The sequence below is a fragment of the Tachyglossus aculeatus genome, chromosome 5 (genome assembly GCF_015852505.1).
Source record: "Tachyglossus aculeatus isolate mTacAcu1 chromosome 5, mTacAcu1.pri, whole genome shotgun sequence".
In the NCBI taxonomy this organism is placed as follows: Eukaryota; Metazoa; Chordata; class Mammalia; order Monotremata; family Tachyglossidae; genus Tachyglossus; species Tachyglossus aculeatus.
In genome coordinates, this window is record NC_052070.1 from 81,695,654 (window position 1) to 81,722,929 (window position 27,276).

Consider the following 27,276-nt stretch of genomic DNA (forward strand, 5'->3'; position numbering starts at 1 on the left):
CTCTCCCTCTAAGCTGTAAGCTGGTTGTGGGCAGGGAATGCTTCTGCTTATTGTTATATAGTACTCTCCCAAGCACTTAGTACAGTGCTCTGCACACAGTAAGCCCTCAATAAATATGACTGACTGGAACTGCCAAGACTAGGTGTATATATGCAAGTGCTGAGGATATGTATAAATAACTATATACTTGCTAGAGGTGGTTGCTGGGTGCTTTGACTTGGGAGTGTTAGGAATTAATCAGGGAAGGCTTATTGGAGGAGGAAGCTGGATTTTAAGAGGACTTTGAACAGGTTGGTCGGTTTAGGGGAGGGTGAGAAGTCCAGGTTAGAGGAACAGTGAGTGGGGATGGAGGAAGGAAAGTAGAACAAACTAGGGGAGGAACAGAGAGTGTGAATTGGGGAAGTAGAGGATGAAGAGAGTTGATAATGTCAGATGGGGAGAGTGGGTTTAGTGCCTTGAAGCAGATTGTGAGTTTTTGCTTGATGCAGAGGGAAATGGGAAGCTATTAGAGGTTTTGGAGGAGTGGAAAGATACAGGACAGGCTATTCTACAAGATAATCTCTCTGCAGCAGTGTGTAATTTAGATTGGAAGGAAGAGGACTGGATGCTGGGAAACCAGTGAGAAGAGTGATATAATAGTCCAGTCTCTTTGGGGCAACCCTCTCTGATCTTGATAAAATGGGGAGGGCAGAAGCAAAGTGGGTTGCAATGGGGATTTGGGGAGTCAATACCGAATGTTTTCCGAACTCCCCCATTGAAAATGTATGTGTGTGGTGATGGGGTAGAGGTAGGGGGGAAGGGAGAACCCTTTTAAACTGCTCAAGTCTATTAGCACTATGTGGACACATTCCTGTGTTAATCGCATAATTACAGCCCCTTGCCTGCTGCTGGGGACTGAGGGAGTACCACGCCCAAGGCCAGAAGTGGGAGGAGACACACATTAGGTGGGATGAGAGAGGGAAAGAAGGCATTGGTGCACCAAAACAGGCCTCAGAAGCCAGCACCCCATTTCCCTTCGCCACCCCTCTTCTTGATCGGTTTCTGCAGCAGTCTATACTGCCATTTTGCCCTTCCCCCAAAATTCTCCAGGAAAACGACTTCTCAGCTTTAAACAATACAAATTAAGAGGGTAAACTAATCATATTTATTGAGCACTTACAGTGGCAGAACACTGTACAAAGTGCTTGGGAGAGTACAATATAACAATTGACATTCCCTGCCCACAATGAGCTTAGAGTCTAGAGTTTACAATAAACTCGTTTTGGACAGGGAACGTGCCTATTATGCAGTAAGTGCTCAATAAATATGATCGATTGACTATTTTATAAATATTAATTTATAAACCACATATTAATTATATTAATGTCCATCTCCCACTCTAGCTATGGTCAGGGAATGTGTCTACCAACTCTTATATTGTAAGCTCCCAAGCACTTAGTAGAGCGTTCAGTAAATATGATTGATAGGTTGCTTCTGGAAGCCTGTCCTTAAATAGAGTAGGAGGTCTGGGTTTTCCTTCTCCAGGACAGGCATCCAGGAACTCCTGAGAAGTAGTAGTAGGCCTAGTCGATAGACCCCGGGCTCAGGAGTCAGAAGGTCATGGGTTCTAATCTCTGCTCCTTCACTTGTCTGCTGTGTGACCTTGGCAAATCACTTCACTTCTCGGGGCCTCAGTTACTTCATCTGTAAAATGGGGATTGAGATTGGGAGCCCCACGTGCCATAGTCCCTGTCTATATCCAACCTGATTTGCTTGGATCCACCCCAGCCCTTAGTACAGTGCTTGGCACATAGTAAATGCTTAACAAATGCCATAATTATTATTGTTAATAACAGTGCAGTGCTCTGCACACATTCCACGTTCAATAAATATCAATCAGTCAATCATATTTATTGAGCGCTTACTGTGTGCAGAGCACTGTACTAAGCGCTTGGGAAGTACAAGTTGGCAACATATATGATTGGTAGTAGCAGCAGCAACAACAGCAGCCAGGCCTAGTGGAAAGAGCATGGGCCTGAGAGTCAGAGGACCTGGGTTCTAATCCCACCACTTCCACTTGTCTTCTGTGTGACCTTGGACAAATCATTTAACTCTGCCTCAGTTCCCTTAGCTGTAAAATGGGGATTCTACACCTGTTCTCCCTCCTGTGAGCCCCATGTGGGACCTGATTACCCTGTATCCAACCCCAGCACTGAGTACAGTGTTTGGTACATAGCAAGAGTTTAACAAATAGCATAGTTATTTATTATTAGTAATAGTAGGTGTAGGGAGGTTGGACCCAGAGCCCCCAGGCTGCGGTAGCCGAGGCCGAGGGAGCCCTGTGCTCTGTTACAGTGAAGGGGTTGGACCTACAAAAGACAGAAATCTTTTTTTAATAAAAACAAAACCAAACCCGAGCCGCCGAGCTGCTGAATGGCGATGGCTTCCTGTCAGGATTAGCGGGGCTGCCGGGCATGTGTGCTCTGCCTTTCTCTTCAGGAAATACCTTTAGTAAGCCCCGGTGGGGTCTCCATGGCAACAGGGGAGAGGACCTGCTGACAGAGGCCATTCAGCCCGCCATTGTTTCACGCTCCTCTTTGTTGTGCGCTTTATTGCTGCCCCTCTGGCAAACACAGCAGTTTGCACCGTTTTGTCAGGCTGAATGCTAAGTTTTTACATTCTAATGGGATCCTCTGGCAGCAGCCCATTTGCATGTAAAATGTTTCCCCTTAGCTTTTCCCCTCCTTCCTTTACCCCCCGCCCTCTCCTCCTCCAAAAAAAGAAAAAAGAAAACACCCAAGTCTCAAATCCCCTGGGTATGTTGAGGCTGCTGAATGCTGCGGATTAAAAGGGGTGCCGGCCCCCTTTTCCAATTCCCTCCTGCTTTGGCTTCATGCCCCTGCCTTATGCCCCCCTATTTCTGAGGCAACGAGCTTTCCTTCCCACTTTAGGGAGTCCACCTCAAGGCCTCGACTCCCTCCTTAAAAACTGCGGAAGTTTATGACAGTTCAGGCTCGAGGTTTTGCTGAGTTCCCCCATCTGGTCAGACGTTGCTAGACTAAACTGAGTCTTCGGTTCCATTTCAAAGCAGAAATAAAATAATGAAAAACCACGGCAGAGGATTCCGGAGCCATGTTGAGCACGCTGCTTTGCGTTTCAAAGGCACTCCGCGTACCTCCCCCTCCCACAATTGTCCTCTCATTTAGCTAGGGATGTTGGTTTGTGCCCGGGAATGTAAACACTTGTAGACCACCAGTCTCCCCCAAGCTGCTGGGAGGACGGGCTTTTCGACATTGTTTCTTGGACTCCCACATTCTAGTTTGGTTAGAGGCCTCCTTCTGGGTTTTAAGGTTGAAGGATTCTTGGATTTTCTGCTGATGTGCGTTGTGGGCTCTGAACTTTTTGCCAAAACTTATCACCGTAGACTCTTCCTAGGACCGTAATAGAGAAGCAGTGTGGCCTAATGGATAGAGCACAGGTGGGGCTGTGAGTCAGAAGGACCTAGGTTCTAGCTCTGGCTCTGCCACTTGTCAGCCCTGTGACCTTGCACAACTCACTTAACAGACTGTGAGCCCATTGTTGGGTAGTGTTTGTCTCTGTTGACAAATTGTACTTTCCAAGCGCTTAGTACAGTGCTCTGCACACAGTAAACGCTCAGTAAATATGATTGAGTGAATGAATGAATTCTCTGTGCCTCAGTTATCTCATCTATAAAATAGGGATTAAGACTGTGAGGCCCATGTAAGATGGGGACTCTGTCCAAACTGATTACCTTGTATCCACCCCGGTGCTTAGAACAGTGCCTGAAAAGTGCTTAGTAAATACCATAAAAAAATTGCCATTAGGAGTTGTCACCCTCCTCGATCAGTCAATCAGTGGTATTTATTGAGCACTTAACTATGTGCAGAGCACTGTACTAAGCACTTAGGATAGTATAATTCAACAGATTTATTATTAATACTAATAATAGTATTAAGCACTTACTATGTGCCAAGCACTGTACTAAACACTGGGGTGGATACAAGCAAATCGGGCTGAGCACAGTTTCTGTTCCATGTGGGGCTCACAGTCTCAATCCCCATTTTATAGATGAGGTAACTGAGGCCCAGAAAAGTAAGTGACTTGTCCAAGGTCACATAGCAGACAAGGGATGGAGTCGGAATTAGTACCCATGACCTTCTGACTCCCAGACCCGTGGTATCTAGTGTTCATTCATTCATTCAATCATATTTATTGAACACTTACTGTGTGCAGAGCACTGTACTAAGCGCTTGGGAAGTACAAATCGGCAACATATAGAGATGGTCCCTATCCAACAACGGGCTCACAGTCTAGAAGTTGGCAGACATGTTCCCTGCCCACAACAAGCTTACAGTCTAAAGGGGAAGAGACAGACATATAAATCATTTATAATATGTAATTTAAAGTGCTGTAGGATTGAGGGTGGGGTGAATGTTAAATGCCCAAAGGTCATAGATCCAAGTGCATAGATGATGCAGAAGAAAGAGGGAGCCGGGGAAAAGAGGGCTTAATTGGGAGGGTCTTTTGGAGGAGATATGTCCTTAATAATGCTTTAAAGGTGAGAGAGTGATGGTCTGGTGTATATGGATGGAGAGGGAGTTCCAGGCTAGGGGTAGGATGTGGGAAAGGGATTGGCAGAGAGATAGATGAGATTGCGGCACAGTGAGTGAGCCCGTCCTAGAAAAGCAAAGTGTACAGGCTGGGCAATAGTGGGAGATCACTGAGGTAAGGTAGAATGGGGTGAGCTGATTGAGTGTTTTAAAGCTGCTGGTAAGGAGTTTCTGTTTGCGGAGGTGGATGGGCAGCCATTGGAGATTGTTTGAAAAGTGGGGAGACAGGGACTGAACTATTTTTAGAACAGTGATCTCTGCAACAGAGTGAAGTATGGACTGGGGTTGGGAGTGACAGGAGGCAGGGAGGTCAACAAGGAGGCTGATGCAGTAATCAAGGCAACAGAAGATAAATGCTTGGATCATTGTGGTAGCAGTTTGGATGGAGGGGAAAGGACAGATTGTAGTAAGGTGAAGATAGAACCAACAGGATATGGTGACATTGAATATGTGGGTGGAATGAGAGAGATGATTCGAGGACGATGTCAAGGTTATGGACTTGTGAGATAGGGAAGATAATGGTATTGTCTACAGTGATGGGAAAGACAGAGGAGGACAGGATTTAGGTAAGATAAGGAGTTCTGTTTTGGACATATTTAGTTTGAGGTGTCCTGAAGGCAGGAGGAAATGTGAGTTTGCAGCAAAGAAGAGAGGTCAGGGCTGGAGATGTAGATTTGGGAATTATCCACAATAGGGATAGTAGTTGAAGCCATTAGAGAAAATGAGTTCTCCCAGGGAGTGGGTGTAGATGGAGAATAGAAGAGGACCTAGAACAGCTTTGGGGAACCTCCATTGTCAGAGAGTTGGAGGCAAAGGAGGAGCCAGCAAAAGAAACTGAAAAGGAGTCGACAGAGAAATAGGGAGAACCAAGAGAGGACACTGTCACTGAAGCCAGGGCTAGATAAAGTTTCAAGGAGAAAGGGGGTGGTCTACAGGGTCGAAGGCAGCTGTGAGGTCTAGGTGAATTAGGATAGAGTAGAGGACATCAAAATTGGTGAAAAGAATGTTTCCTTGGAGTGAAGGGGGCAGGAGCCAGATTGGTGTTATAATTAATCCAGCAGTTTAAACACAGAAGGGCCAGTTGGCTTATAAATTTGATGTTTTGGTACCAATAATTTCCCTTTAACCATTCACCTCAGCCCCCTCAGAGAGCTTTATAGAGTGGGTGGGAGAACTATATTCTGTTTGCCTTTAACTGACCTCCTGAGTATCCTTGTGTCCCTTTGATTCCCTTTAAAGGTTAAGTGAGGTGGGTTGGAATATCATTACGTACTGGGTGGCTTCACCCACTGCCTTGGACATTTTGGCCTCTGAACTTTTGCTTTTTATGTTCTTGCCCATATCCTCACTCTGGGTCTGGAGCTCCCTCCCCCTTCATATATGATAGACCACCACTCTCCCCACCTTCAATCAGTCAGTCAATCAATGGTACTTAGTGAGTACTTACTGTGTGCAGAGCACAGTACTAAGCACTTGGAGAATACAGTACAACAGTTTTGGTAGACCTGTTCTCTGCCCAATTCAAAACCTTATTAAAATCACATCTCCAAGAGGCTCTCCCCAACTAAGCCCTCTTCCCCTACTCCCTCTCCCTTTTGTGTTGCCTATGCACTTGGATCTGTACTCTTCAGAGCTAGCAGCCTTGCCTAGTGGATAGGGCACAAGCTTGGGAGTCAGAAAGACCTGGGTTCTAATCCCAGCTCTGCCACTTGTCTGCTGTGTGATCTTGAGCAAGTCACTTAACTTATCTGTGCCTCAGTTACCTTGTCTGAAAAATGGGGGTTAAGACTGTGAGCCCCATGTGGGACAGGGACTATGTCCAACCTGATTTGCGTGTATCCAATCCAGTGCTTAATATTGTGCCTGTCCTATAGTAAGCGCTTAACAAATACCATTATTATATTTAATCATTTGATATTCACCCCATCCTCAGTCCCACAGCACTTACTTTTCATTCATTCATTCAATCATATTTATTGAGCGCTTACTGTGTGCAGAGCACTGTACTAAGCACTTGGGAAGTACAAGTTGGCAACATATAGAGACGGTCCATACCCAACATTGGGCTCACAGTCTAGAAGGGGGAGACAGAGAACAAAACATATTAACAAAATAAAATAAATAGAGTAAATATGTACAAATAAAATAGAGTAATAAATACGTACAAACATATACAGGTGCTGTGGGGAGGGGAAGGAGGTAAGGCGGAGGGGATGGGGAGGGGGAGGAGGGGGAGAGGTAGGGGGCTCAGTGTGGGAAGGCCTCCTGGAGGAGGTGAGCTCTCAGAAGGGCTTTGAAGGGAGGAAGAGAGCTAACTTGGCGGATGTGCGGAGGGAGGGCATTCCAGGCCAGGGGGTTGACATGGGCCGGCGGTCGACGGCGGAACAGGTGAGAATTAGGCACAGTGAGGAGAGTAGTGGCAGAGGAGCGGAGGGTGCGGGCTGGGCTGTAGAAGGAGAGAAGGGAGGTGAGGTAGGAGGGAGCGAGGTGATGGAGAGCCTTGAAGCCGAGGGTGAGGAGTTTTTGCCTGATGTGTAGGTTGATTGGTAGCCACTGGAGATTTTTGAAGAGGGGAATAACATGCCCAGAGCGTTTCTGGACAAAGACGATCCGGGCAGCGGCGTGAAGTATGGATTGAAGTCGGGAGAGACAGGAGGATGGGAGATCAGAGAGGAGGCTGATGCAGTAATCCAGACGGGATAGGATGAGAGCTTGAACGAGCAGGGTAGCGGTTTGGATGGAGAGGAAAGGGCGGATCTTGGCAATGTTGCGGAGGTGAGACCGGCAGGTTTTGGTGACCTTGGATGTGAGGGGTGAACGAGAGAGTGGAGTCGAGGATGACACCAAGGTTGCGGGCTTGTGAGACGGGAAGGATGGTAGTGCCGTCAACAGTGATGGGAAAGTCAGGGAGAGGGCAGGGTTTGGGAGGGAAGACAAGGAGTTCAGTCTTGGACATGCTGAGTTTTAAATGGCGGGCAGACATCCAGATGGAGATGTCCTGAAGGCAGGAGGAGATGTGAGCCTGGAGGGAGGGAGAGAGAGCATACATACATACTTACGTACATATCCATAATTTATTTTAATGTCTTATCTCCTCCAGACTTTGAGCCTCTTGTGGGCAGGGAATATATCTACCAATTGTATTATACTGTACTTAGTACAGTGCTCTGCTCACAGTAAATGCTTTGTAAGTACCTTTGATTTATTGGTTGATTGATGATAGTATCCCATCTTTCATACTGTCTGGCAAACTGATCCCCTCTGCTTATTTGTTAGATTATGAGCTACTGTAAGGCCAGGGTCTCTCCTATGTATTTTTTTCCCAGCATTTAGTATAATGGTCTGCACATAGTCCTCTGAAGTAACTGGGAAGCCTTCTTTCCACTTCTATAAAAGGAATCTGGCCTAGAGAAAGGAAGAGAGCTAGTTTATCCTGCTAGTCAGAGGCATCTGTGGTTACTTGGGTAATACAACGGGGCACAGTAAAGTTACAACAACACTGTATGGAAATTCTAGAAATGTAAATTACCTTATGCTACCTCCATCCATTTAGGTATGTGTAAGGGGCCGTGAGTTCATTTACTCTTTAGAATTCTTTGCTGATATTTGCATAAAATATGGTGATACACTGTACATCCTTCTTGAGTATGTCAGGGATGGGGGCTTTGGTAACAAATAGGCTCTAATGAGTTTAAAAAAAATGGTAAGGACTGAAAGATTTTGGGAGCTATTTTCCCCAAGTGCAAATCCATCTTATCTGCTGACAAACTATGTGTTTTGCTCTGTGTGGTTACTCTTTGCAAAGAAAGGGTTCTGAGTGGTCGTTTTACCTGGGATGTCCTATAATATTCCCTATGCCAACAAGAAGAGGAATGTTAATAGTCTCTTTTCCCATCCTAGATCTGTGGATCTCCCAAGAGAGGAGGAGAGGTTTGGAAAATCTGTCGTCTTGAACCTAGGATCCCACTCTCCCCAGGCACCAGTCCTCCTTAGTTTGCATTTAGTGGCTTGAGGGACAAAGGGCTAGGAAGAAAAATATCTTTGAGCCGATCTGGTTTATTAAACCCAAACAAGATTGTTTGCTGTGGCTTTGGAGGGTGAAACCCTACCACCCAGCCACTGGTAAAATGCTGCACCTGTTGTTTTACATTACAAAGCGGTACTAGTGCAGGAAGAGATGGCTTCTTGGCCAATGAAGCTATCAAACAGGCCTTAATTAACATTCACCAACCTGCAGGAAACCTCTCTAACTTGGGAGAGTCTGGGAAGTATTCTTTTTCTTGAGTTCCCTCATCTTTCTCAGCTATTTCTATATGAATCATTGGTATTTATTGAGCACTTACTGTATGCGGAGCACCTTTTTCAAGGTGTTCAAAGGTGTTTAAGCATTTGCTATGTACTGGGCGCTGTTCCAAGCATGGGGCATGTGCAAGCTAATCAGGATGGACAGAGTTATTGTCCCATATGGGGCTCACAATCTAAATCCCCATTTTACAGATGAGATAACTTCTCTGTGCCTCAGTTAAGTGACTTGCCCATGGTCACAGAGTAGACAAGTGGCAGAACCAGGTTTCAAACCCAGATTCTTCTGGGCTCCCAAGCCCATGCTCTAGCCACAGTGCAGCAGAGTTGGTAGATGTGATCCCTGCCCACAAGGAGCTTATAGTTTACAAGAGGGAGACAGACATTAAAATAAGTCATGAATAAGGGAAATAGTGGAGCATAAAAGTATTTACATAAGTACTGTGGGGCTGGGGTTAGTATTCATTCAGTTGTATTTATTGAGCGCTTACTGTGTGCAGAGCACTGTACTAAGCGCTCGGGAAGTACAAGTTGGCAACACATAGAGACGGTCCCTAACCAACAGCAGGCTCATGGTCTAGAAGGGGGAGACATACAACAAAACAAAACATATTAACAAAATAAAATAAATAGAATAAATACGTACAAGTAAAATAAATATTCTTTCATTCATTCAATCGTATTTATTGAGTGCTTACTGTGTGCAGAGCACTGTACTAAGTGCTTGGGAAGTCCAAGTTGGCAACATATAGAGACGGTCCCTACCGTACAGCGGGCTCACAGTCTGGAAGGGGGAGACAGACAACAAAACATATTAACAAAATAAAATAAATAGAATAAATATGTACAAGTAAAATAAATATTCTCAAGTGTTTATTAATAATAATAATAATAATAGTATTTATTAAGTGCTTACTATGTGCCAGGCACTGTATTAAGAGTATGTACCTAGCCTGATCATAAATTCCCAAAAAGAGATGTTATAGAGGTGTCAGGATGGAATTTTACTAAATCTGTTTTGAGGCAATGATGGTGGTTTGGGAGCAAGAGGAAAGAAGCTGGAGGAGGTAATTTGTCATCCAGACATTCATTTGAAGGGGTTTTATCCTCCACACCAGCTACTATGTCCCAGTAATAATTACGGTACTTGTTAAATGCTTAGCATGTGCCAAGCACTGTTCTAAGCGCTAAGCACTCACTGTGCCTCTCTGGTTTGAAACTATATTCTGCTTTGTTCTTTCTAGCTGAGTTCAAACTGAGTAGATTGATTGTAAGCTCCTTATGGGCAGGAATCATATCTACCAACTATATTGTACTCTCCCAGGTGCTTAGTACAGTGCTCTGAACAGAGTAAGTGCTCAATAAATATCACTGAATCTCCCTTCACTGTTGGGCCTCCTACTGGTAGGCTGGGCAGGATGCATTCACCTGGCATGTACAGAACAATTTTTTTAATAGTAGTTGTTAATTGCTTATTATGTGCCAGGCACTGTACTAAGCACTGGGGTAGATACAAGGTAATCAGTTTGGACACAGTCTGTGTCCCATAAGGGGTTCATAATCTTATCCCCATTTTACCGATTAAGGAACTAAGGCACAGAGAAGTCAAGTGACTTGTCCAAGGTCACACAGCAGACAAATGGCAGAGACGGGAATAGAACCCAGGCTCTGACTCTCAGGCCTGTGCTCTATCCACTAGGCCATGCTGCTCCTACAGGCTTACAAAACCTATCATCATCTTCAGGGGTGTTTACTGAGCACTTACTGTACTGTACAGAGCACTATACTGAGCACTTTGGAGAGAGCAACAGCTTTTTAGAAGAAGCATAGCCTAGAGGGTAGAGCACAAGCCTGGAAGTCAAAAGACAAGGGTTCTAATCCTGGCTCTGTCACATGTCTGCTGTGTGACTTTGGGCAAGTCACTTAACTCCTGAGCCTCAGTTACTATGTCATCTGTAAAATGGGGATTAAAACTGAGAGCCCCTCATGAGATGTGAACTGTCAGACGGGATTAGCTTGTTTCTATCCCAGCACTTAGTACAGTGTCCGTAGTAAGCACTTAAAAATATCATTAAAGAAGAACTAGGCAGAGCAGTAATCAGGATGGGTGTTTTCCATTCTGAACTTAGTTGGGAAAGGTGGGAAGCAATCTGCCTTCACCTCCAGAAAAAAGTCTTTCAAGGGGGCCAAGCCTCCCTTTTTCCTCCCTTGGCTGTGCTGTTTGTACCTTGTTACTGGTCTTTGGGACCTGCTGGAGAAGGGGAGAATGTGATCCCAGAAGCTTGAGTTTGTCAGTCAACTGCTACGCTGGAAATGGGTCTATGATGAAGTGTCTTTTCATTCATTCAGTTATATTTATTGAACACTTACTGTGTGCAGAGCACTGTACTAAGCACTTGGGAAAGTACAACAATAAACAGTGACATTCCCTGCCCACAACAAGCTCGCAGTCTAGAGGGGCATTAGGGGGAGAGGGGGAGACAGACATCAATACAAGCAAATACAATTAAAGATATGTACATTTGTAAATATGTTTTTCAGGTCTTGTCCAGGGGCTGGTAGATGGGTACAGATCTCATGAGACACAAACTATTCAATTTAATGAGGTCTTCTAAAGAGAATGAGACTATATCAATAGGTGTTTCTGCTGTTCTCAAACGTGGTAGCAGTAATAGTATTTATTGAGCACCCACTGGGTGTTGTACACTGGACTAAATGCTAGGGAAAATTTAGGTTTGTCCCCAAGTACCATTTTTGTAAATTTTTGCTTTGTCCTAAAAATATCACAAACTTCTAAAATGAAAAAAAAATTTTTTTTTAAAAACACCTCACACAAACCTACTTTCAGTCAGTAGCATTGGGCTATTTATTTTTCTTGGTATACACTCTAGGGCAGAGCCGGGTTGGGTAAGGTGGTCATTGTAAGTGTAATTGTATCATTTCATGTTGCTGTCAGGTTCTTGAAATAGCCATCTTGCTTTGTTTTTACTTCCCAGCACAGGAAAATTGAGTTTTAAGGTGTATAATTTTAATTTACAAAGGGAGAAAGAAAAGGCGTAGTTACTGAAAAAAATGCAGACAGCTCAGTACTGAACCCTGAGAATACTGGGCAATCTTGGAATGTGAAATTCTGTTTTGTGTATATCCACTTCTCTTAGTTGTCTTTGAATAAGGGTTCCTTCTTGACCCCTGAAAGAAGAACAGGCCAATTTGGTCCCATGACATTATTTCCTGGAATTTTAGTGTATTCCTCAGTGTTCTTTTCAGCTTGATGTACCTATGATAACCCAATCTCATATTTATTGAGTGCTTACTCTGGACAAAGCACTATTCTAAGTGCTTGGGAGAGTACAATAGAGCTAGTAGACATAAACTCCACCCTCAAGGAGTTTACAGTCTAGTGACGGGGTGGGGAGGAGAAAGACCCTAAAATGAATTAAAGATAGGGGGTAAATTACATTCCTCACTGTCCCCCTCCCGCCGCCTCCCCGCCCTTTATTCTATCTGTGCGACTACCCAGTTATGAGAAAATGGGAGGCATATCCAGGAAGCAGATTTAGGTTTTGCCCCCACTTGTGTCACTAAAAGCAAGCAGCACTGAGGGTGATGATCAGCGGTGGAGGATGCCTGTGGGTCCGGCATCCTAAAGGGAAATGATGGTACTTTTCTTCCCCCTCATTTTGAGAGGACATAACGCTATCAGAGCTCAGCTTAATTCACATAAGTCATGCTTAGTTCTTGGCATGTGAATTCTTGTTTGGACAGGGCCGGAATAGCTGCTATTGGATAGCTCAGGAGCCTGTGGGAAGTGAGTCCTGTTGTTTGGAGCCCCGGAGTAGGTTACTTGAACCTTGGCGCCTGGGACCGAAGATGGGGGGATGGGGGGGGAACAGTGGGGGAGCGTAATGGGGTGAGCCTTGAGTGGTGGGATGAGGAGAAAGGACCTTTGTATTTCAGCAGCCTACTGCTGCCAGAGCCAGCCTGGGTTTGGTGGCAGCTGTCGGTCTCTGTTCTTAATAGTCAGAAGCTCTGAATCCTTTGGCCCCAGCACCTGTTAGCTGGAGGTTCTCCTAAGCTGACCTCTCCTGGGGCTGTCACTCCCAAACAAGTGTCTTTGGGAGAGTGGCTCCCCCCCACACACACACCCCGATCCCCACAAAGCCCTTGTGAATTGCTTTTGCCTTTTATTCCCCTGGCCAGTAAGCCAGGTTGGCGGGGATTGCCCTGAGTGGCAGTTTGTGTTCAGCTGCCCCTGAAGATAGAGGGCAACAGAAAGGGAACTTGGGCTTTTCCTCTGGCAAGAGGTAGCTGCTCTTGAACTGCAGCTGGTGGATGTGTGGAGACGACAACCTGAAGGCCTGGACAGGGGACACCAATGTCAGAGCGAGGTGCTGAGGGAGGGCTCGGGGAGCTGCCCTTTTCCAACAGAATGGAAGGAGATGAAATCCGTGAAACGCTTAATGCTATTGCAGCTGCTTCCTAACTTCTGCCTCCCTCTTCCTGTTCCCTCAGAGTGGTCTGGATGGCGGCACTGGGGAAAGGGGTCCTTGCTAGCCCCCTGTGGATCCCCATGGTCAGGAGTTCCCTTTCTCCCAGCTGCCGAACAGGGCAAGGTGTGCTCTGGGTACCCTGGATCAGAGCAGCCGGAGTAATGCCCTGTGTATCTCCTTCCTTCCTTCTCTCTTACCGGCCTTTCCCTCCCCTGGCCTTCCCCTGTCTCTGCGGGTGGTCCCAGCCCTGCCCTGGGGAGCCCCCGTGGAAGTGGAGTCCTCGTTGGCCCACCCTGGCGATCTACTGCAGCTGCGCTGCCGGCTGCGGGACGATGTGCAGAGCATCAACTGGCTGCGGGACGGGGTGCAGCTGGCGGAGAGCAACCGCACCCGCATCATTGGGGAGGAGGTGGAGGTGCGGGATGCCGTGCCCTCCGACTCCGGCCTCTACGCCTGTGTGACCAACAGCCCCTCCGGCAGCGACATCACCTACTTCTCCGTCAATGTCTCAGGTTGGTAGCCCCATCCCCCTCTTCCTCCCACTCTGCTGCCCCCACCTTGCTGCACAGCCACTGCCCACTAACCTTGCTGTCTGCCCGCCGCCTGGTTTAATGATGGTATTTGATAAGCGCTTACTATGTGCCAGGCACTGTACTAAGAAGTGGGGTGGATACACACAAATGGAGTTGGACGCAGTCCCTGCCATGTGTGGGGCTCACAGTCTCGATCCCCATTTTACAGATGAGGTCACTGAGGTGCAGAGAAGTGAAGTGACTTGTCCAAGGTCACACAGCAGTCAAGCGGCATAACCGGGATTAGAACCCCTGACCTTCTGACTTCCAAGCCTGTGCTCTATCCACTACACCACTCTAAGAGGGATGGCCGGTTGGTGAGAACTCCACCTGGAGATCCTGAGGCCCTGGTGAAACCTACCCCTCCTGCCACCCAAGAGGCTCTTGTCTCTGTATTTGACCAGTAACTGCATTACCGAGTTATCTCCCATTTTCAGGAGGTGAAATGCCCTCCACGGTGCCAGTTCATGCCCAGCCGGCTGGCACGAAGCCATTGTCTATGTCGACCAGCCGGGATGCCCAGCAGGGAGCCAGGGACATGGGCCCAGTTGGGTCCCCTGCACCCCTAAGCTGTAGGCGCTTCCCACACCCTCTTCCCCACCCACTTTCAAGTCTCACCAGGACTGTGGTAGAACTCCTCAAGCTTGGATCAGGAGTCAGGGTCTGCCCGGAGATTTCCCCTGGGCTTTGCAACGTGACTCAGGTGTGGAGCTGGAGCTCCTATACAACCCAGGAAGAGGCATTCCCAGCCCCACTCAGGGCCTGCAGCTATTTAGGGGCCCTGATCCTTAGTCGGGGCTCCCAGCCCCCAGATCCCTTCTCCTTCCTCCCATTACCCACCAACACCAGCAAGGCCCAGAAAGAGATTTGTTATGACTCTTAACAGTGCACACTGGAGGTTCTTTGAGGATGGCAGGACTGTCTTCCTGCTCCTCCTTGGGCAAAAGTTTGTTTTTTGTTTTTAGTGGTATTTGTTAAGTGCTTACTATGTGCTAGGTACTGAAGTAAGCACTGGGCTAGATGCAAGATCATCAGATTGGACACAGTCCATGTCTCATTTGGGACTCACAGTCTTAATCGCCATTTTACAGATGAGGTAACTGAGGACCAGAGTAGTGATTTGCCCAAACTCACACAGCAGACAGAGAAGTGGCAGAGCCGGGATTAGAACCCATGGCCTTCTGACTCCCACGCCTATGCTCTATCCTCTAGGCCATGCTGCTTCTCACTCTTGATTGAGAAATGGCAATGCACATGGGGAAGTTGAAGTGGGTTGCCTGGCTTTGGGAGTTAGGAGGAGTGAGAGGAGATGAAGAACAATTTGGAAGCCCCTGTTGGGCCAGTTGGAGAGAGGGTGTGCTCCTTAAAGTGGGTCTGAATGGTGGATCAGATCAACAGTGTTATCAAGGTGCCCCTGAAGCAGGATTATTCCAATTCTGAACAGTGCCAAGGTGGAAATACCATCATTATTATTATTATTTTGAAGGGACCCCATACCAAATGACGCTTTAGTACCATTTGCATCTATGAAGATCGAGTAACCATAGTTTGTGTTAGTAACCGAGATGTGGGGTGGGCAGCGAGTTAGCGAAAGGGGAAAAGAGGCAAATGAAAAGTGCCCTGGCTATGCCCTCGGGCCTCCCTATTCTGTCAGCGTAATAATACTAAGTCTCCAAAGCTAGGCTGAGCATTGGTTCGTGGCATTATTTAAGCGAAAACTTAAATAGTGAGAAGCAATGCCAGGGGAGAGCCTGGTTGGCACCGATGAAAGTAAGTGGCTTTCAGGATGAGTTTTTGTGTAGCCCTGGAGAGAGGGCGGGGCAGGTGAGGCCTCCAACTTGCGCATGGTGGGAACTGGATATCAGAACCGGCGCTGGGCACGCAGAACTTTATTGGGGGTCCTTTGTTATCAGAGCGACCCTATCCTCTCCAACCCTCTCACAGATGCCCTCCCATCGGCTGAGGATGACGACGATGACGATGATTCCTCTTCTGAAGAGAAGGAGACGGACAACACCAAACCAAACCGTACGCGTGAGATGCCATTTCCTTCCGACTATTTTCCCCTTATAACAGAGCGGGTTGTGGCCAGGGCCCTTAGGGGAAGGATTGGTGGGCTTTCTCCTAGAGATAGCCTGGTTAGTTCAAGGTTCAGTGCAGCGGAGTTGGGGGAAGCTGGAGGATTTTCTGTCCTTAGGCAGCAGTTCTTTAAATGTTTAGTCCATCCCAGAAATTTTTGCCATTGGAGAGTAACATGCCAGCCCCCATCTCCCACCTATTTTCCTTGAAAGTGTCATTTTTAGCAGAGGTACCTGTGACAGAGGCCCCAGTCTGAAATGGCGTCAGAAGCACCTTTGCCCAGTGTGCCCATGCGGGAAAAGGGCCAAGGACAAAGGGGAACACGCTCTCCAGGAGCAATATTCTCATGGTGGCACAGGGGGGCCAGGTTCCGTTTTAAGAATCATTGCCCCAAAGAAAGGACATCCTGGGGATGTGGCAGACAGAGTGGAGTGGAGAGGAGACCAAAAAGATGTAGCTTTTTGAGAGGTACACTGGAGAACGGCTCTTTGTGCTGGGTAGAGGGTGCAGGCGTCAGCCACCGAGAATGGAAGGACCAGTTGGCCGTTAGAACCAGTCCACACCCCATATTTCTCAGTCCCGCTGACCTTTGTCTCCTTCTGGTAGCTGTGGCTCCCTATTGGACATCTCCAGAAAAGATGGAGAAGAAGCTGCACGCGGTGCCGGCAGCCAAGACGGTGAAGTTCAAGTGTCCTTCGAGCGGCACCCCCAGTCCTACACTGCGTTGGCTGAAAAATGGCAAAGAGTTCAAACCCGACCACCGGATCGGGGGTTATAAGGTGTGGGGGACAGGGAGGTGGGGAAGGAAGAGCAGGGGAAAGTGGGGAGGAGGAATAAAGGTACACTAGGCGAGGAGAAGGAGAAGGTGGAAGATATGAGGGGAACCTTTTCCCATTTCCCCAGGCACCACCCAGCCCCCAGGGCAGAGGGAAGGGGACGGGGGATGGTGGTAGTTTTACGTCACACTCTCTTCTTCCCAACTTCCTATAGGAAAGTACCTCCTGGCCCGATGGATGCCCTCCCTCCAGTCTTTGTTCTACTTAAAATTTTCTCCTTCATCTAGCTACACTTGGACTCTCATCCCTCCATACATTCTCTCCAAGAATATTCTCCAGGGAAATATACTAGCAGGAATAAAAATCACCAAAACATGAAACCAAAGAAAGTAAAAGACAACAAAAACTGGAACTCCACTCTATCTTATAAATGATACCTTGAATTCACATAATGCTTTTATTTTTCCACAGCACTTTCACATCAATTAACTCACAACATGCCTATGAGGTAGGGAGAAGCAGGTGCTATTATCCTTATTTTACAGGCGAGGAAATGAGGAACAGAGCTATTAACTAGCGTGCCTGGATGTCAGAGCTGGGACTAAAACCCAGTCTCTTGACTATCTGAGCCCAGCTCTATCCAGTCAACCGTGATGCCATCCTTATATATTTGTTTTGGGTGTGTTTTTAGGATATAAGTGTATAGGGGATGGAAGTTGGGTTTTCGTTTTTGAAGTTTCATTCTGAAGAGTGTCTTAATGAGGGAGCCTTGCAGGGATGTGTTTTGAGACTGTGGGGTGGGGGAAGAACTTTTCACCAGGGACACTGAGCCAGGCGTAGGGGACAAGCTAAGTCCCTCAGTGCCTTAAGTCAGCCCTTCGGGTAGGTGACATTAGGACAGAGCTTGTGCTTGAGCTCCTTGTGATGCTCTCCTTAATGGATGAAGTATCAGGGGATGGTAAACTCTAGTTGAAGCGCCCTACTCCTTTTCCTACTCTGTGGGGAGCATTTTGCCCAGGGGGCACTGCCCCTCATAGATGCCACCTGTGTGGGGGATGCAGGTGGCCAGAAGGCATCATCCTGGGAGGGACTGTTTCTTCCTTTCCCCTTTAGCTGGACATCCAAAACAGGGGAAAATGGGGACCACTATGGACACCAGCCCCTCTTCAATCCACCCGGTAAACTTCCTTCTCTCAGGTCCGTTATGCCACCTGGAGCATCATCATGGACTCGGTCGTGCCGTCTGATAAGGGCAACTACACCTGTATTGTGGAGAACAAGTACGGCAGTATCAACCACACCTATCAACTGGATGTTGTGGGTAAGGACGGCAGTGAAGATGATCATAAGAGACTGGGGGAATAGGCTGTTTAAAGAAAATCTTCCCCGGTTTGAAACCTAGAAAGGAGAAATGCTAGAAGGCAGGGGGCAGGGTGACTTAAGAACAACCTTTAACTCCCATAAAGGAATAATATTCAGCGCTATGTGGAGCAACTAGTCTCCAATTTCCCTGCAAGATAGGAATGGGAGAGGATGACCTTAAATTGCATTTGGAAGAACTTCTTGAGCACAAGGGTCATAGCATTAGAACATGTTCCCTCAAACAGGTTGTGGAATCCTTAAAAAAAGGGTACGCATGGGTTAGGGGTTAGGAAGAAAGACTTTTCAACATTCCTTCTAGCCCATATGTTCAAATAGACTAGGATACAATGGGGAATTGAGCTTGGAGCAGAGCTGGGTAGAAGGATTGGAAACTTGTCACCACCAGGAATCACACATTGGGGTCTCTGGACTTTGTCCAGAAACATTGCTTATTGACCTCCATCTCTAGACTATAAGCTTCTTGTGAGCAGGAAATGTGTCTACCAACTCAGTGATATTGTACTCTCCCAAGGGCTTAGCACAATGCTCTGCACACAGTAAGCGCTCAGTAAGTGCAATTCATCGATTCATTAATAGAGACACATCTACAGCGCACCTCTGAAACTGTTTCCTGAGTGTACAGTGGTCTCAAGGAGGGGTTAGCCCCATCAGATGGGTTTCCTTCTGAATTCTGGAAGCACTTAGGTTAATTCCAAAGATTGGGAATTTGTGGGGAGCCCAAGGAATCTATTACCCATTGAAGAGGGCCCTTCCCACCCTAATTCCAAGGTTAGGGACAGAGCCAGTCACTCTCTGGACACCAAAACCTCTGGGCTTTTAGTGGTGGTGTTTCCAAGTACACCCACTCTCTACCCAGGCAGCAGCAAGGTGTGATCTCCCCCTGGTTCTGTCCTCTCTTGCATAGAACGGTCACCTCACCGGCCCATACTGCAGGCTGGACTACCTGCCAACAAGACAGTGGCTCTGGGCAGCAATGTGGAATTTGTGTGCAAAGTGTACAGTGACCCACAGCCCCACATCCAGTGGCTGAAGCACATCGAGGTGAATGGGAGCAAGATTGGCCCAGACAACCTACCGTATGTCCAGATCCTGAAGGTAAAGTTGGGCCACAGGCCTGCATACTTTGGTGATGGTCCCTGACGCCTAGGGAGGAGATAGGATTCCCCTAGATGGGGCCAAGAGGGCCTTCTTTTGGTATTTAAGGCTGCAAGGGAAGAGGTGGGGGTATAAGGTGGGATGGTCATTGGAAAATGCTTTGTGATCTGCAGTGTGGTGGAGCAGTATCGTAAAATGATTTCTCTGAAGCTCTGCCAACCAATTTCTCCAGGAGAGGCAGGTCTAGCCTTGGGTAGAACTTAAGACACAGCTCCTCTTGTGCTCCCTTCCAAGCTCACTGGGTGTTTGGGAGTAGGGGGCAGAGCCAGATAGGCTCACTAGCCAAGCTGTATGACCTTGGGCAAGTCACTTAAATTCTCTTGTGCCTCAGTTATGTCTTCTGTGAAATAATCTGTGTCCATCCTGATTATCTTGCATCGCCCCCAGCACTTAATACAGTGCCTAGCAAATAGTAAGCACTTAACAGAAACCATAAAAAGGGGGCCACAATACAAGTGGACTATGAGATTTTGCTACAGTATGGAATCCTATTCTTCCAGGGACATCAGCTCCTTTCTCCCTGCTCCTGATTTCAGTTTTGCTCCCTCCCCCCATCCCCCAAACCAGGAAGAATGTTATTTATGTCCCGCCCTGATGGGGCCTGCAGGTAATTCCCCACAAAGCAGCCAGATGTTTGTAAAATGCATTTCATTGTCCCCGAATGGAGCCACTAGCACAGTCTAGTCTTTTCCGTAGCCATGTCCAGTTGATCAGGCACAGCCGGTCTCTAGTAAGGCCGTGAACATTGTTGGAGGACAGCATCCTCCTCAAAACCCCAGAAGAGGGTGTGTGACATAAGGCAAAACAGAGAATGTGATTGTCCGAGGTAATGAGTTTGGCGGGGATGGAAATTTCAGTCAGATTCTCTGGACCTTTCAGAACTTTGATTTTATTTCCCAAAAAAGAACAGTAACAACAAGAAATCCCCCAACTCCTTGTAAATCCACCTCCTTTCCGTTCCCTGGGCCTGCCTGTCCCAAAAGCCACAAGGGAACTAAGCCCTGCAAAGTCCACGTGTCCACCCCCTTGACTGGTGTGTCATTGGTTTGTTCCAGCATTCGGGGATTAATAGCTCGGATGCGGAGGTGCTGACCCTGTTCAATGTGACAGAGGCCCAGAGCGGGGAGTATGTGTGTAAGGTTTCCAATTATATTGGTGAAGCTAACCAGTCTGCGTGGCTCACTGTCACCAGACCTGTGGCAAAAGGTAACTGGGAGATGGGGTCCGATGCCGGGGGTTTGGCTTAGACCCTTTGCCGGTTGGCCAGGAGGGGAAGCCGGCGCCAATCTCTCCCTGTTTCCTGCTGTTTCTGGTACCCAAAGCCATGGAAAAATACCTGGCCTGGGAGGGCCAGTTTGGTTTGCTGCTCTCTTGTCCCTGTCCAGCCTCTCCCTTCCCTGCCCGCTGTGTGTCCCCTGCTCTGCGTGTGCCTTTCTTGTGTACTGTCCTGTGGCAACAGTGAGCCTACAGGCCCAGCTCCTGGGGCTAGACAGTCTCTCTCCTTCTTTTTCTCTCCTTCTCTCACGCTCCCTCCCCCTGCCCTTTACTCCCTAACCTCCTCCTTTCTGGCATCCACCATCTCTGTGTGAATCTAGAAGCCTCCCACCTTCCGTCATGTGTCTTCTCCATCCTGCCTCCTCATGAAACCAAACGACCCCCCCACCTGCCAGTCCCCATTTCTCCATGCCGCCCATTGCCAGCATGCTTGGATGGGCCAGGGGGGCCAGTATCTGGTGAAGGGTTTAACCAGCCGTCTTCTCCTCAGGTCTGCCGGAGTTCTCCTTCAGGGTCTCTGTCTTCTTTCTCTAACAGGTCTCGCTGCTGCCCGGGGTTTTATTTTGCCAAATGAGATGCTGGGGAGCATTTTCCTCCTTTCCTCTTTCTTCTCTCCTCCCTTTTCTTCTCTGTCCTCGGTTGTCCTGGAGGTCTCATGTCCTGTGCTTGTCCGTTTTGCTTCCGTTGTCTCTTCTAGACGGCCGGAGTTAATACCACCGACAAGGAGATGGAAGTGCTGCACTTAAGGAATGTCTCCTTTGAGGATGCGGGGGAGTATACGTGCTTGGCGGGTAACTCTATCGGGATCTCCCATCACTCTGCATGGTTGACCGTACTGGAAGGTATATACTGTACTTCTCCTCTCGCTGTCCCGCCCCTACCTCGGGCACGGGGGGAGCATGCATTGCAAGGTCAGGAGGAGCCCGGTGTCCACAGAGAGGGAGAAGAGGGATGGGGGAGGCTCAGGCCCGGCAGGCGAGCCCTTCCTCTCTGCTCTGCCTTGGGTCGGTCCCTCCCACTCCTGCTCCGGCTTCCAGCTGGGGGGAGAATTCAGTGCTCTGCTGCCCAGGCACGTGTTTTGGCAGGAGGGTGGGGCCTCCCATCCACATTCTGCACCTGGTTCTCCCTTTGGCCGTAGCAATGCATGCACCGGGTCTGGATTTAACCTGTAGCCAGGCTTTCCTCCAGGGCAAGCTCCTTCCCTCTCCTGCTCAACGCTTCTTTGTTTACACCCCAGGAACTGGAAGCCCAAACCATTCCTTATTTCCCACAGGATGTCCCACGAGTCCTGGGGAACAAGGCTTTCCTTCCGCCTCCCCTCACCCCTCTTGTGCAAATGCTCCCGCTTCTCATAGAAGGGGGAGAAGGAGTTAGTCAAATTCCTCGGGCTGCCTGCTAGTATCATTCCCACCATTAAGACAGTGAGGTGGAGGGGGTTCAAGGAATCTCTTCTTGCCTCCTCCCCTTTCAGAAACCGGTAAAGAGCAACCACTTCTGGGCAACTTAAAGCAGGACCAGTTTCCGACAGCTGTCTTGTGTTGAGCTTGACGGTTGTCCCAAGAATCCCATTTAGCCTCCACTGTAGCATCTAGGCCCAATCTGGGCTTAGGGCAGGAGAGGAAGGAGCCTGTTCAGGGTGGCGGGATGTCATACACTGGGGTTGGAGCCGGTTGCCTCTGCCTTTTGGAATCTTTTGCATGTGGCTCCTGGAGCCTGCTCTGCTGTTGTTGCTGCTCCTTCCTTTTTTTTTTTTTTCTCCTCCACCCTTCCTGTTCCACAGTGCCGACAAGGACTGATAACACTCTGCCAGGAGCGGAGAAGAGTTCTGTTTTTGCCACAGTCTCTGTCCCTGTCCTGTGTGTAATTCCCATGTCTTTCCTGCTTTGTTTCTCGACACAGGGAAAAACCAGAAACTCTTCTCCCCGTTATCAGCCTCACTATCTCCTTGTCAGCCGCAGGAGGCTCTGTTCCCGGGCTCTGACTCGTTGAACTGAGGCTGGGGTCATATATCTGTCTCTCCGGGATGGTCCAAGGGAGTTTGGCTTTGTGGCTCGCTGTTAGGGATGAGGGAGTGGGAGGTGGGTGGGTGAGGAGGGGGGGTCACGGGCGGATAAAATACCGGGCTCAGAGGGACTTCGTTGGGCTTGGCTGGGGAATGTCCTATAGAAGTCTTGCTTGTGTGAGAAAGTAAGCCTTCCTGACAGAACCATTTCCAAGGTAAATGAACTGAACTGCAGTGGCTGGGGAAGCTGGGATGGGATATGATGGCGGCTGGGGAAAGGGGGCTGGGGGAGGGGGCTCCTTATATTTCTCTCTCCCATCAGATACACTCAGGAGGTTGAGGGCTGGGAAGTTGGGTCCCAGAAAGCATGATGGAGCCTTTTTCCTAAAACAGTCTGAGTTATTTTAAAAAAACCAATGTGTGTTTTAGTGGGTGTTCAGTGTAGGTGAGGGGGATATTATCAGGGCCTGGCTAGTTTTACACCTTAGAAGGCCACACCTAACTGGGAAGGCTGTGCCAGCTAAGCAGGATAAGGTCAGCTTTGTTGAAGACCCGAGAGAGCCAGTGAGTCGCTAGAATTTCCCCGCTCCAGGGCTTCACAGCTCTGTTCATTCTGAGGTAACATTTTCGGATTACTCAGGGCCAAGACGTCATCCCCACGATGTCTGGCTGGCTCCATCCTGCTCCCTAAATCTCTAGAGAGGCTTTGAGTCCTAGGAAGATGCTTTTAGGGGAAGATAGGAGAGGGAAGGGTCCCTTTTGTTCTCATGGAGGTCAGATGTTAGAGGTTGGCCTCCCCAGCCTGGGGCTCCATCCTCGCGCTTTCTGACACTTGCTCATACTGCCTCAGCCCTGGAGGAGCGACCAGCGGTGATGACCTCCCCTCTGTACCTGGAGATCATCATCTACTGCACAGGGGCCTTCCTCATCTCCTGCATGGTGGGGACCGTCATAGTTTATAAGATGAAGAGCGGCACTAAGAAGAGCGACTTCCACAGCCAGATGGCTGTACACAAGCTGGCCAAGAGCATTCCCCTGCGTAGACAGGTAACAGAAAGTAGATGGGGGGTTCACACAGTCCATCCACCCACCCTCCCCCATTCTTCCTCCTCCACCTTCCCTGAGTCCCTGGCCTTGCCTGCTCGCTCCCCTCTTCCCTGCCCGGGACACTTCCAAACTAGCCCTGGCAATGCAGTGCCAGGTATGTGCTCCTGCTTTCTGTCACTGTCCCAGCCAGAGCTTTGGTTCTCCTATCCCAGGCTGCCTGGCCCGTTCACTTGCCCCAAGTAGGAATTACAGATATGTGGCTCATGATTGTAACCTTGCTCACAGGTTGAGATGCTCAGAGTTGGGGTGGGCTGGGGGAGTCTGTTGGGGAGGGTGAGAGGGGGCGGGGGAGAGAAAGCCCCACTGCACTGAACCAGTTAGATAGGGGAGGGGAAGCTGGGAAAGAATATGGGTTGGACATAGGAGGGTCTCCTTCCATTTGCCCGTCTCCTCCGTCCTTCCTACCCTTTCTCTCTCCCCAATGCCCTTTCCTTCCACCTTCTCCAACCTTCCCCCACCCCCAGCTGAAGTAGGACAGTTGGATGTGCGGGTTGGGAGGGGTAAAAAGTGGGGAGGGGTTAGAAAGGCTGTGAACCCTGTGGCTCAGGCAGAGACAGGTTAGTTGCCATGAAGACCCAGAGCTTGCTGCTTGGAGACAAAGGCAAAGGTATATTCTTGGGTGAATATCTCGGCCTGGAAACCAGTGTTGCTCCGTGCCTGATTAAGTTTTTTAGAGAGTGGAGGAGCTCTGGGATGGGGAATCTTTAATCCGAGGGCAGGGGTTGGCTTTGCCCTGTGGATCATCACCATGGCTCTCTAAAGCCCCGCTGAGATAGGTGGGAGGAGTTTTTCCCCTTTCTCCCGCCGGAAGGGTGACCCCACTCTCCCCGGCAGGTGTCGGCTGACTCCAGCACCTCCATGAACTCGGGGGTCCTGCTGGTGCGGCCCTCACGCCTCTCCTCCAGCGGAACCCCGATGCTGGCCGGGGTCTCGGAGTATGAGCTGCCTGAGGATCCCCGCTGGGAACTGCCCCGGGACAGGTAGGTCTCCAACCCCAGGGCTCTGGCAAAGATGGAAGTTCGTGGGTGCCAGCAACAGGCTGGAGGGTGGGCAGGAGCCCTCCTGAAATGGATTCCCCAACTCACTGGAAGTCTCCTCCGTATCCCTGGCACCTTCTGCCCCTGCCCTCTCGTGGCTCTCCCTTCTCTGAGAGCTACGCTCCCCTATCCCCACCTCTGATGCCACCTTTGGGTGAGTTGGGCCTTCTGCCTCCTCTTTCTATCACCCTGGGCCGGATGAGATTCTGGCCCAATCTCCTGACCCATCTCATCCCATTCTCTGTCCCCCCAACAGGTTGGTGCTAGGCAAACCTTTAGGTGAGGGCTGCTTCGGGCAGGTGGTACTGGCGGAGGCCATTGGCCTGGACAAAGACAAGCCAAACCGGGTGACCAAAGTGGCGGTCAAGATGCTGAAATGTAAGTGATATATTGAGCCTCTAATGACAGAAACCCCCTTTCCTTTCTCCCCCTCCCCCCTGCCTTTAATTTTCTTGTATGGGCAGCATGTAGGCCCCAGGGCAAATGGAACATCCCATTTGGGATTTCTTTGTGGTTACAGTTGTAGGGCATTGACAGGTAACATCGAGAAGAGGCATGGCCTAATGAGTATTCATTCATTCATTCAATCATATTTATTGAGCACTTACTGTGAGCAGAGCACGGTACTAAGTGCTTGGGAAGTACAATTTGGCAACATATAGAGACGGTCCCTACCCAACAACGGGCTCAAAGTCTAGAAGGGGGAGAATAGAGATGGGCCTGGGTGTGAGAAAGACCTGGAGTCTAATCCTGGCTCCGCCACTTATCTGCTGTGTGGCTTTGGGCAACTCACTTCACTTCTCTGGGCCTCAGTTACCTCATCTGTAAAATGGGGATTAGGACTGTAAACCCCACATGGGACATGGACTGTGTCCAATCTGATTAGCTTGTATCTATCCCAGTGCTAAGTAAAGTGTCTGGGACACAACAAGCATTTAACAAATGCCATACAAAAATAATAATAATAAAATAAACCCTGCCTAGGTATTCCCAAGGCTCTGTTTTCTCCAGCAGAGAAACTCATACACTTCCCTTTTATCCAGCTCTGAGCTCCCATCCTCTTGTCTGTCCATTCCCCATCCCATCCCCTTTAGACACCCCCCACAAAGGAATGTCTTGGTATATGAAGCAGGGAGGAGAGTGGAGAAGATAGGAGCGTTCCCAAGAATGATTGAGACTCGATTAATCAGTGGTATTTACTGAGAACGTAGCACTTACTCTGTACAGAACACTGTGCTAAGCACTTTGGGGAGTACAGTAGAGTTGGTGAGACATGGACCCTGCCCTCAGGGAGCTCACAGTCTAATGGGAAACTTTCCAGCCTCCAAGTTTCCATTCCCTATGCCTCCACTGTGCTGCTACATCCAAGTAAGAGAAGCTTATCTTTCTCTCATTTGTGCCCACAGCAGATGCAACAGAAAAGGACCTGTCAGATCTGATCTCTGAAATGGAGATGATGAAGATGATTGGGAAGCACAAGAACATTATCAACCTGCTGGGGGCCTGCACACAGGATGGTAAGAGCAGATGAGAGAAATCTGAGCCGGAAGAGGAAACAGAGGAGCACCAGGTGCCCACAAGAGTCTATTAGAGCAGGTTTAGAGAAGCCAAATTCAGTTCAAGGGCAATGTTGGTGATGTAAGCCCTTAATTGCTTCAAAGAAGAATCCTTTGGGAGGTGCTGGTACCTATAGGAGGTGAGCTAGACTGTATGTTTCCACCCAGGCTACCAACAGCCACATTTAATGTTACTTAAGCATGTCTGGGACTGAATTTGCAGAGAGAGAAAGTACAGTTCTCTGTGTGGGAGTGTATATGTTTTTGGAGGATGGTGGGGTTTGCACTCCTGTATAACGATGGCATTTTTTTAAGCGCTTACTACATGCAAAGCACTGTTCTGAGCGCAGGGGAAGTTACAAGGTGATCAGGTTGTCCCATGTGGGGCTCACAGTCTTAATCCCCATTTTACAGATGAGGTAACTGAGGCACAGAGAAGTGAAGTGACTTGCCCGAAGTCACACACCTGACAAGTGGCAGAGCTGGAATTTGAATTTGGATCTCTAGGGTAGCCTATTCGGCTATTAGCTTGGAGAAGCAGCATGGCCTAGTGGAAGAACGTGGGCCTGGGAATCAGAGGTGCTGGGTTCAAATCCCAGGTCCACCCCTTGTCTTCTGTGTAATCTAGGGCAAGTCACTACCCTTCTCTGTGCCTCAATTCCCTCATCTGCAAATTGGGGACTCAATACCTGTTCCTCCTTCCTACTAAGATTATGAACCCCCTGTGGGACCTGATTATCTTGTATCTACCCCAGCATTTAGTATCGAGCTTGGCACACAGTAAGCACTTAACATACTACAATTATTTCTATTATGATGTAGATGGATGGCAGCTCTGTTCTCTTTCCTGTTTTGAAAGAAGGAAGCCCCATTAGAGTTGTAACTATCGCGGATTGGGGCACGTTGTTGCCGTGGGTGAGCTCCTCTGTTTT

At 48.6% G+C, this 27,276-nt stretch overlaps 1 protein-coding gene across 5 annotated transcripts in view; it reads left to right on the forward strand.

Moving 5' to 3' along the window:
- Window positions 1-27,276, forward strand: part of FGFR1 (fibroblast growth factor receptor 1) — a 59,978-nt gene that overhangs the window by 27,235 nt on the left and 5,467 nt on the right. For 2 of the 5 annotated variants that reach the window (XM_038746105.1, XM_038746101.1), the window contains 10 exons: window positions 13,648-13,914; window positions 15,919-16,008; window positions 16,660-16,832; window positions 18,027-18,150; window positions 19,117-19,307; window positions 21,340-21,484; window positions 23,495-23,697; window positions 24,586-24,731; window positions 25,045-25,166; window positions 26,195-26,305. In XM_038746105.1, the coding sequence (XP_038602033.1) occupies window positions 13,648-13,914; window positions 15,919-16,008; window positions 16,660-16,832; window positions 18,027-18,150; window positions 19,117-19,307; window positions 21,340-21,484; window positions 23,495-23,697; window positions 24,586-24,731; window positions 25,045-25,166; window positions 26,195-26,305 (1,572 nt within the window). The remainder of the gene's footprint in view (window positions 1-13,647; window positions 13,915-15,918; window positions 16,009-16,659; window positions 16,833-18,026; window positions 18,151-19,116; window positions 19,308-21,339; window positions 21,485-23,494; window positions 23,698-24,585; window positions 24,732-25,044; window positions 25,167-26,194; window positions 26,306-27,276) is intronic. The other 3 variants (XM_038746106.1, XM_038746103.1, XM_038746104.1) reach the window with 3 other exon arrangements.